The sequence below is a fragment of the Perissodus microlepis genome, chromosome 8 (genome assembly GCF_051167445.1).
Source record: "Perissodus microlepis isolate ML-2025 ecotype Zambia chromosome 8, ASM5116744v1, whole genome shotgun sequence".
In the NCBI taxonomy this organism is placed as follows: Eukaryota; Metazoa; Chordata; class Actinopteri; order Cichliformes; family Cichlidae; genus Perissodus; species Perissodus microlepis.
The window spans coordinates 409,661-420,649 of record NC_140468.1 but is presented as its reverse complement, the minus strand read 5'-3'; the positions used below and the strand labels follow the sequence as shown (position 1 = coordinate 420,649).

Below are 10,989 nucleotides of genomic sequence, written 5' to 3'. Positions count from 1 at the left end.
TTCTCACATTTTTACTGATTTCCTTGGTTTAAAGTCTTTGTGCTACGCAAACCACTCAAACTTGATGTTTTCTAATATTTTGCAGTGATTTACAGACACAGGTCTGTAGCAGCGACCACACAGAGAAGCTTCTCGTCTGAGCCGCTGCTGCAGGTTTTAAACTGAAACTAAATGAGCGTTATATCGTTTGGATCAAAGCTTCTTCCTGCTCTCAAACATTTTACACTTTCAGCTCTTTTGTTTTTGAGGATTTGCTGTTTTTTCAACAATACACAAAGTTTTTTATTCCAAACTGCATCATGACATCACCCTAATCACTAATGTTTTCAAAGTTTTTCAGGATTTTAGAGAGAAAACAGACATAAAGACAAACAATAAAACTATATCAAAGGTTCACATAGACTGAAGCTGAATGTGTGACGTGAATCTGATGAGAAGGTCGCGCACGTATTTCTGATGGACAATAATCAGCTGGATTTATAGACTTTAATCTTTCAATCTTAATCTTCAACCTACAGGAAGAACATAAAGAAAATCTGTAGCTGTTCAGCAGCAGCAGCGGCACAGGTGTGCGCTCCACCTGCTGGAGCCGTCCACCGCCCCTCCATCCTCCCTGCTGTCTGTGAGCGGAAACTCTGGTTTAAATAACACGATCCCACATTATTCATGTTAGTTTTAACTCATTCGTACCGAAACGACGTTCTTGTCTTGCTCAGCGATTGTTTCGTGAACAGGAAGCGTTCAGCGTCTCTATTAAACACAAACATTTAAACACAACACAGATATGAAACTGCTAAAACGCTGCCACCTTGTGGTAAATGTGTTTATTTCTCCAAAGAAATGACAAGAATAAATCACTGATAATAAACGATAATAATTTTCTCGGTTACATCATTTAGCTGGAACCTGATCTGCAGGTTTTCCTTTAACAAACATTTCCACCTTAAAATCAAGCAGAAAAAAACACAAAGTCACCTGAATGTGACAAATGTTCCCGCGGTGCTGCTCGTTTCCACCCATTTGTACTTTTCTGAGGACATAAAACAGATTCTGGATCTTTTAATAATAATAATAATAATAATGGATTGGATTTATATAGCGCTTTTCAAGGCACCCAAAGCGCTTTACAATACCACTATTCATTCACTCTCACATTCACTTTTTTTTTCTTTTGCATTGATCTTATTCTGAGCAGACTGACTCCACGTGGACCCGCAGGCGCGCGCCGGTCTGTGGACCCGCAGGCGCGCGCTGGCTGCTGTGACAGAAAACATTTTACATTTCTTGCAAAAACAAATTTGACACTTTTCTGTTTCTCGAACAGAAGACAAAGTCAAACACGTGATTTTACAGGATGACGTGATGAATAAATAAAACCAGTCTGTTCTCTGCTGTCCACGCCTGTGATGATGTCACGCCTGTACAGGTGTGATGCGGGTGTGAGTGGAGAGTCTCAGCTCGGGCAAGCGCACTTGCACTCAGATATGAGTGGGTACTGCACCGGGATCCACGCGCACCGGAGCGCGTTCCTGCGCCGGCAGCGCCACCGCAGCAGGGTCACGTGCGCGGCTCTGGCGGGCGTGCACAGCATGCCCTCGGGCACCGAGCACGAGCGCTTGTTGGAGCAGCTGCCCACTTTCACGTAGCGCGGCCAGAAGCGCGCGCCCAGGTCACTCCAGGCGTGCTGCACCGGGCACGCGGCACGCGCCCACAGCCACTGTTGCAGCCGGCGGCGCAGCTTCCGGCCGCGCGGCGGCTCCGGGACCCCCGGGGAGTCCGGGGGCTCCTGCGGCGGGGATGCGGACATGAAGCGCGGGTCGAAGCGGGCTCCCAGCAGCCCACGCAGCTCCGTGACGTTCAGGTCCCGCTCCGTGGGGTCCAGCGCCGGGTCCGGGTCCTCCTGCAGAGCCTCCACCGGCAGACCGTCCCCGGGGACCGGCCGCAGCAGGAAGCAGTGCTGGCACGCCCCCTCCTCCGTCCCAAAGCCTACGGAGAGCACGAGCGCAAACACGGCCAGGAGGGAAGAGGGCTCCATGTCCACGAGCCACACCCCCACGCAGGTATCCAGAAAGACCTTAGCAACCGTAAGAGCGCGCGGGGCGCAGAGGCGGGTCCGCGCAGTCCGTGTCCAGGTCCACGGCGCGCGGGACTCCACGCGCGGTCGGCATGCTGCTGCTGGTTCTCCCGAAGCCCGAGTGAAGCCTCCGCTCGCTGCAGCCAGATATCCTGCAGGGTGCTGATGTCATCCACGCCGGGCCCACCCCCTCCCAAAATACTCCAAGTTCACGCACAAGCGCGTGACCGTGAGCAGGAGGAGAGGAAAGCACCAGGAGGAATCCACGCGTGATGACGGTGAGCTCATAAAGTCAGCACAGACATAAGTCAAAGCGTGAGTGGTACAAATACTCCAAAGTACTGTGGAAGTACCTCAAATGCCACCTAACCCCCCCCCCCCCCCCCCCCCCCCCACAGCTTTGAAAGCAATGTAACTCAGTACATTTGCTGTAAGTTACTCTGCTACTTTCTGCTTTTACTCCAATATTTTCTATGTAAATATTTTAGAGGTTAAGTCCTGTAGTTTTTGCAGATCAGTTGAATCATTACAGAGCAGCTACACAAACATATGAAAGAGACTTTGCACAGGTTGTGGACTCATCTGCACCCTGAACCTGAACCTTGAGGGGTCAAATGTCGTTTTTGATTTGACATTTACCTGTTAAATCAACTGTTTACCTTGTTTAGTAAATGCAAATAAATAGATTTGCATTTAAGAAATATAATAAATATAACACATTGTAAATTTCAAAACACGCACAGAACTGCAGAACAGCAGCTGTCCCAAATCTGTAAACACTGTTAATATCAGTTTTTTCTCTTGCTGTCACTCCTCACAAACCAGTGAGCACCTCCTGCTGCTGTCCTTAGGAAACCCCGTTTTTACTGTTGTTTATATAAAGCAGGACATTTGTTCCAGAAGGTTCATTCAGATTAACATCTTCTTTATGTCTTCATGTTTATGTCTTTTGTCACATTCATTACTGCCGGTGACGACGTGCAGCAGACCCTCGTCAGTCCCCTCAGGTCAGCCTGAAAATGTGAGGAAGGGTCAGAGTCAGAGTGGACATCAGGCTGAAGCTGAAGTGGTGCGGTGAGAGCTCTGCGATCTCCACCCTGACGGAGTCTTCAGGTCAAGCAGCGTGGAGCACTACTTCCTGCCAGGATTCCCAACAGGAAGCAGCGTGGACACCTGTAAGCCAACAGCTCGCTGGGACTCATGTGACAGGCTTCAGACACGCCTCTTTATTGAACGCAGCCCAGGAGGCTTAAAGCAGCGCTCCATTTATTTCTGCCTCCTTACCTGCTGGTAACGAGGCAGCAGGTGTGTTTCTATGAATGTTTTTGTTTCATCCTGGTTTATTTCCGCGGTCAGCTTCATCGTTACCGACTCTGTAAACCTGACACTGACCCTCCAGCTTCACTTCATAAACTTTGCTTTGAAAGGTGATTTCTGAATTCATCAAGTTATTATTCTCATGTACATATCAGGTGTTTTAGAGAGAGACCTCCAAACGGGACAAAAATAAATGTCTTACATACAGCTGATCGTTCACACCACACGAATGATTACTAGATACTGTGTAATACTCAGAGGCTGAAGCTGTGGACAGAAGAAACCTGATTGTGCAGGTGGAAAGATGCAGACAGAACCGTCTGTCACAGCTGAGTTCAAACTGTGACTCTGAAGATCCTGATGGATGACAAAGATGTCGATTTATGGTTTTTATCCACGTCCAGCTCTGCAAGGTTCCCTAAACAGTCGAGGTTTTCTTTGTGACCCCTGCTGCCCTCCCACCTCCGGCTCCTGCTGAATTTTGGGTAATTTTGTGGCCGGTGACAGCGTGTGACGGGCGCCATTAAACTGTCATATCTGTGTGGGGAGGAAGTCAGCGGCAGTGAGATAAGATAAGACTTCCTCTCTTTGTAAACCTTTTATCCCTCGCTTCCACATCGGGGTCCACAGAGGAGCCCCGGGGGACTCGAGTCCACGCTGCGATGGATGCAGAGCGCCTCAAGCACCTTTCAGGTCGGAGGGAAAGGCACCGGTGAGCTCTGAGGAACCGTCTGAGCTTCACATCTGGTGAAAAAAACACATTTGGTTCAAACATCAGCTCAGACGACAGCTTCACTCCTTCATGTCCCAAATAAGAGCATTGCTGACGCGTCCAGATCGAGAAAGTCGTAAAATGGTTTGTCGTTGCGTCGGCTGTCATGCCGGCGTCAGCGCTCAGGGAGCTAACCCTCACAGCGACTTCACCGTTCATGGCTGAGAGCATGATTCAAATCACGAAATGACGAAATCCTCGGGTCTTTAAACTCATCACAGTGCAAATATTTTAACCTCTGCAAACCTGCCCCACAGCATGAGGAGGATTTAACTCCAGGTCCTTCTCTATGTATCTGGTGATGTTTTGAGCAAACCCGGTGAAGAGCAGTGCTCGAGTTTTTCTTTCCCACTGCCGAGTGTTTGATAGTTTCTCTGTATTATTGAAGCGTCTTTAACAGACCCTATAAAACGAATTTAGGTGGCTGTTGATGTGACCGACTCTGAAATTGTATTTTTATCCTTTTGGATAAAAGGAGGCCAAACATCCTGAAGAATCTAAAAAAACTCGTCCGATTATTTTAAGCTCAGGTGTAAAAACCTGAACTTTGAATCCCGGCAGAGCAGTTTTCATTCATTCTGCAGCTCGAGCTGTTGTTGTTGTTGCTGACGTGATGGGAGTCGCGTCCTTGGTCTTCTCTTAAATAGGCTTCGCTTGCAGCCCTGTGATTGTGGAAACGTGGAAAGTGGACCTTTGAGACCGTTTCCGTCCTCCTGCTTTCACTTTGAAGCCAAACACGCACTCGTGCTTTTATTGACGCATCAGTCAGGATTTATTGGGGAAATTGAGGAGATTTAACAGGTAAATTTATTCAGTGTGTTCTGGTTTAAAGCGATCAGAAAAACATCTGTTTGCACGTCTGTGCTTCGACTCGTGTGTCCGGGGTTCAGCTTCTTTGAAACAATAATTCTGGCGGTGGGAGGGCGGGGCTGAAACCTCTGATAACGGCCCGTTTCGTGTCTGTTTTTTTGCGCTTGACCTGATCCCGCCACCTTGAAGCCTTCGCGCCCAAATGGACCGTCCAAATTGCCCCGGTCATCTCACCATCAAAGCCAGAATTACACCAACAACAAACAACAGCTCCCCGCTCCCGGTTTTATCTGGCCGGGTCACGGACGAAGCAGCCGGCCTGTTTCTCCTTCATCCTGGGAGGCCCTTTGATTCGTTATTAAGATTACGCTAACGTTATATTTGAACATCAGAGGAGCAGTTAGGACCTGCAGGAGTCCCGACTAAAGGCTGGAAACCCACTGATCCACTGCGCTGGGCCGTATCGCAGCCCGGCTTCGGAAAATCAAAGGAAAACGTGATTCAGAACATGTGGATCTGTGTCTGTCTGTAGTGGAAAGACGAGGGAGGAACACAGCAGCTAAATGGAAACTGGAGAATGCTAATGGCACTACGAGGCTTTTGATGATAAGTCAGTGAGAAGCTGACGTAATGTTTTTACCCCAAAAGCCTCGAGGACACCGAGAAGAGTGAACTCCAGAAGTGGGAGTTTGATGGAAAAGAACAGAAGGATTATTACAGCGCGTTCACATCAGCCGCAACATCTGCTCATATAGGAGACTTTGAAAGGAAAAACAGATTCAAATACAAAACAATACACTTCAACATTACAGAGGCGGCTTAAAGAGGACCGAGTGTTCTCGAGGGTCGGCGTCAGAGGCCGAGGACAGAGCCGCCGTTCGGGTTCCCGTAAACCCCGTTGGACAGGAAGTGGTTGCACTTCAGCCGGAGTGCAGCAGGGGGCATTTACGTGGAGAGCCGTCAGTGACTCAAAGTGAACGAGCTGAAAATGAACTCCACCTGCTTCGTCATTTAAAGCTACAGCAGGCGCATGGCTTCATTACTGCAGAGCCTTTACTTTCCACCTTAAAGCACCTGCAGGCCTGTTGTGAACAGCTGTTAAATAAATAAAGCTAAATTGAATCATAGCATATCAAAGCATCGGCGTCCTTTAGTGATTTTGCCCTCACACACTGGTCAGTGACGGGTTCGGGTCAGGACGTCGTCCCTCCATGGCGCCTGTTTCAGACCATAATAACGTTTCCACCAAGCGTCGGTAACAGCAGGCGCTGCGATGAAACGGACACTTGTTCTCTAATTTCACTGAAACATTTTGCTCCACTGTCAGAAACATGGAGCTGTGGTGAAACTGAATGAAGGCCTGACGTCTGATCAGCTCGCAGTCTGAGCTGCTGGACCGTCCTGCCTGCAGAGCGGCGATCCTGTGGCTTGGACCGACGCTCCTGAATGCTCCGGGAGCTCCAGCTGGAAAACTCCCTCCCAGCGGTGGTGTGAGATTCCAGCTGGTTCACACCCTCCCACACGGCGTCCTGTGACCGCAGCCGCCCGGCGTGCAGCTCAGGAGCTCGGCCGATTCCTCCAACACCTACGGGCTGACCTCTGAGAGACCACAAACACCGTCCACAGTGACGCTCGGTGGCTTTTTACTGTTCTACAGTTTAATACTCTGAGCTCAGAAACGTGAAACCGTGTTCATGCTTCCTCGCGCTGTGCCAGACTCTGTCATCCTTTGTTCTGACCTGTGATTCAGATTTTGCAGAGACAATAAATCCCTTCTAATCAGAGCTAAACCTGGTTCACAGCAAGACATGAATCAGATGTGAAGCCTGAACTAAATCTAATTTGAAGCCAGAATTAAATACGGTTGAAAGCTGACATTAAACCTGAATTAAAGCCTCCTTTAAGACACTTAAATCCAATTTAAGGTTGTAAAAAAAAAACAGTTGTAAATGTGGTTTAGAGCCTGGATTAAACTTTTACTTAAAACTCAGGTTAGACCTGATTTAAAGTTAAGCTTTAATTCAGATTGAACGCTGACATTAAGCTGTTATCATGTCTAAATTATTCCCAACTGAAAAACTTAATTACACTTACATTAAGCCCGATGGCAGCCAGTATAAAACCTGATTTAGAGTCAACATTAAACCAGACCTAATCCAGACTGAAGCTGCGTTAAACCCGAGCTTTCTGAAGCAAAGCCGTGACTGAACACACCACCTAAGGAATAAAGAGTGTTGTTTACCCAGAATGCCACAGGCACAGCGCACAAACCTCACAAACAGCAGGTGGCAGGTTGAAGTGCACGACATCAACATGAGTTTATTTCAGCTGGTAAAATACATCCATTCCTGTGAGGTTGCAAAATGTCAAAATGCATGAACACTTTTTGTAAAGCAGTCCATAAAAAACACGTCATCAACGTCTGCTGCAAATAAATAAAGTGGCATCAAAGTGAACGCAAAAGGCATTTTTAGATAAATGGAGGTGATCCAGAAATATACAAACAGAAGGTCGACTCGGCGTTTCTGAGTCCGCACATCACGACAAAATACCAGACGTGATAAAAACAGCAGAAAGAAAACATGAAGACAGAGTGAAATAAATAAAAACAAAGTTTAGACGTTCAGCCTTTCAGAATAAAAGCCTCTGTGAGACAAACAGGAGCAATAAACTCAACTTACTGTGGAGCGAGTCACCCGGCTGCCGCTTTCATTACTTTAATGAAGTGAAACTGTCTCCTTCCTGCTGTTTATTACAACTTTTATTTCCATAGCTGTAGCCAACACCTTTGTAGTCATCAGTCAAGTTTCCATCCAGCTTTCATGTTTTCAATTCAAGCATTAAATTCAAATAAAAAAATGTTGACGGAAATTTTTACGGTGTTCCCTGTTTGCTGTGTTGTTGAGTTTGACGTGGCATGGATGGAAATGACATTTCTAATGTAACGTTAGCCGCCGTCATCTTGTACTCGTACACAAGGAAACTGAAACTAGAATAGCCGTTTAACGTGAACGTCGACAGCTAAACACAAACATGACTTTTTGTAGAACTATCGAAATTCACAGTATGACACGCGGTGGGTTGAATTTTCGGGTCAAATACTCATCGAATGACTACGATCAGTCTTTATTAATTTTGCTAGCACATAATCAGAAGATGTGGCCACAGGTACAAAAACAAAATTTAAATCGTTATAAACTGGTTTAGCTTAAGGTCCTGTCCACATGTACACAGGCATTTAGTTAATGTGACTTTTTCTGGGCCTTTTGGTCCCAAAGTAAACAATTATTGTTTATAGTCTTTTGAGCTGCCAGCATTTTTATGCAGTGAGGCTTATATCGCCACCTGCTGGCACGCTCTTGACATTTTTCAAAAAGAAATCCTTGCTTTAAAAAATACCCGTGTACATGAGGAGGTAGCCTAATGCTGACAGTCAGATGTTCGATACCAAAATCATGTCTCGTGTCAAGCTTCAGAACTGTTGGCAGATCCAGGAAACCTTTGTTAGTACTGACAGAAAATGCTGTAAATGTTTAAACTCCACTGAATAGCCGGTGTGACGTTACAGCTAGCTGGCTAACCGCCCTGCCTTTAATCCCTCTACGTTACCACATCTTTTAATTTAATGCTTTTGCTTCAACTCAATCGTCTTAGACTTAATAATGATAATTTTGCTAGCTGGCTAATTACGATTCACAGTTTTCGCCCACAATAACATTGGCAAGCGGTCCTAGTTAGTTTAGCTAGCTTAAGTAACTAAATTGAATGCGTTAAAAGAGTGGATAGATCGTAAAATTATCTGATATTCCTGTTTGGCTAACCTATGTTCGTTATATAAAACTGGTGTTTCCTCTGGCTAATGCTAGCTAGCGCTCTAACATGAGCGTTCGTTTTGTCGTCATGTGGAGCCAAAAGCTAAACATGACGTTCTTTGGATTTTTTAGGGAACTTTAGCCTATGAAATGACAGGTTACTGAGGTTTAACCATGTGACTTGTTCACCATTATAGACACATGACAATCATGGAGTCAGCGTAGAAAATTATAAGACTTGAGACCAGTCTGAAACCATCTGCCATCCACCGGTTATTTCCTGATCATTTCCAGACCAGTTGCGAGGGGTAAATGATTACTAAAAGTCAGCAGGTCTACGGCCCGATCAGTGGTAACTGACCCTTGCTAAGGAAAATGTGCATTCTCCAACTGTCCAAAGTTCCTTGTGATGACTTTGGTTCCTAACATGTTGCTGCGGTCTTAGTCCGAATGGAAGAAACAGACCTGAAAACAAACACCGTCCAAAGTATGACACAAACCTTCTCCATCATTTCTGGTTCACATCGCACTTTTTAAAGTTTTACTACAGCCGGGCTAACAGTTAGCAAACATGAAAAACTACAGACAACCTGTGAGCAACAAGTGATCGCTAAGACGTTTTTGGTGTTCCACCGTCTTGGCAACCCATTTCAACCAAAGACCTCAGGAACCAAGGCCAATCAGTTCGGGAATACACATTTCCATAGTAACCATGGTGATTGCATCTCGTCCACGGCAGACGACGTGTTCATGACATCACGCGAGAAACCTCAATAATCCTGATTTTTAAATGACTTCAGCTTCCGTTCAGATATTGGCGATAACCTTTAGCACGGACATGATTTTGGTAACGATCTTCTCTGTAACTCTCAGTATGAAAACTAATAAATGATTTAACTACACCATGAGCTGTGCTAACGAGACAGCTGCAGCAGAAATGTGTTGGTACATTTATTGTGCGTCTGGTTGTAAAGCTGAAATCTTCAGACATCACTAAAGATCATCTGGAGAAAGAATCAAACCTGTAAACTGACGCTTTATCGTCAACCCTTTGTAGGACATTAAACTGACCTTTGTACAGTCACTGTGGTAGAAGCTGCCAGAGTTAATGCCCAATTTAATCAAATATTTAATTAGCTTTAATTCCATAATCGCTATGTGCAAACGTTAAAAATGCACTTTTAAAATACTGTGCATACGTTAAGAATCTGTGCATGTTCAAACCGCTCTCCACTCTACATCACTTCTCTATAACACAGATGGAGCTGCTGCAAGTTTTAAGTAAAAAAGAAAAAAAACAGAAGAGAAAACACCGCCATCGTGGAAGAAGCTGAACAAGAAGTCAACAAAGACAGCACAAACACCGTCAGGTCTGACCACACGGCGAAGGCTAAACCGGAACCCACAGACTCCCTGACATCATCATGCCGAACGAGAAAGGAAGCACAAAATGGACGTAAAGCTTCAGTCAAAGATTAAAACAAACAAAAACAACACCACAGACTACTTCATGCCAACAAAATACAGCTCCGACTAGTCATCCACATTCCAGGTAAAATAGTTGGTCTTTAAACCTGAAAATATAAAAATACTTCATGTTTTAAGGTTTTAGTGGTCTTTGTTTAGTGACTGAGGCCGTTTCCGTGCTCAACACTCAGCGATTAATATATTTATATATATTTTCTTCTTTTTAACACCAGGACAGCACACAGGAGCAGCTCAGAACAACAGTGATTGAAAGACGGGATTGGATCGTCACAGGCGGCCACGAACAAACAGGCTGAACCGTACATTCAAGTCGAGGGTGGGTATCCATGCTCTGAGGGCGGGGTCCAAAAAATAACTCTAAACTGGGGATTTTTTCTTAAGCGCAACAATCAATCAAACCACCTTTTTTTCTTTTCTTTTTGTTGGTCGACATGCAGAGTCGTGTGCAAAGTTCCTGGTCGGAGAAGCAGTGCTTGGTTTGTCGTTGCATTGATTTTTTTTCCTGGGTAACAGTCGATGCCATGGGTTCTGAGGCGTGGCAGAGTTGAACCAGCAACTTTAGTTGAGTTTACAATCTGCGGAGGTCGGAGGGCAGCTCGTCAGCAACACACCCGGCCAATCACCACTGTGGTAAAAAAAGGAAGGGCGGGGATAGTTAGGTGAGATACTGTGAATAATGATGGATCTGAAACCTGCATTCTTTCTAATGTCCAGCA

General features: G+C 45.7%; 2 protein-coding genes across 6 annotated transcripts in view; both read right to left on the bottom strand.

Moving 5' to 3' along the window:
- Positions 1-809: 809 nt before the first annotated feature.
- Positions 810-2,240, bottom strand: nog3 (noggin 3). Its single transcript, XM_084936897.1, has one exon. It carries the CDS (start codon positions 2,033-2,035, stop codon positions 1,454-1,456), a length of 582 nt encoding a protein of 193 aa, XP_084793023.1. The 5' UTR covers positions 2,036-2,240; the 3' UTR covers positions 810-1,453.
- A 5,026-nt stretch (positions 2,241-7,266) lies between these two features.
- ankfn1a (ankyrin repeat and fibronectin type III domain containing 1a) overlaps positions 7,267-10,989 on the bottom strand; it is an 84,497-nt gene continuing 80,774 nt past the window's right edge. For all 5 annotated transcript variants that reach the window (XM_084936873.1, XM_084936871.1, XM_084936872.1 and 2 more), the window contains one exon: positions 7,267-10,898. The gene's annotated coding sequence lies outside the window, so the exon portion shown is untranslated. The remainder of the gene's footprint in view (positions 10,899-10,989) is intronic.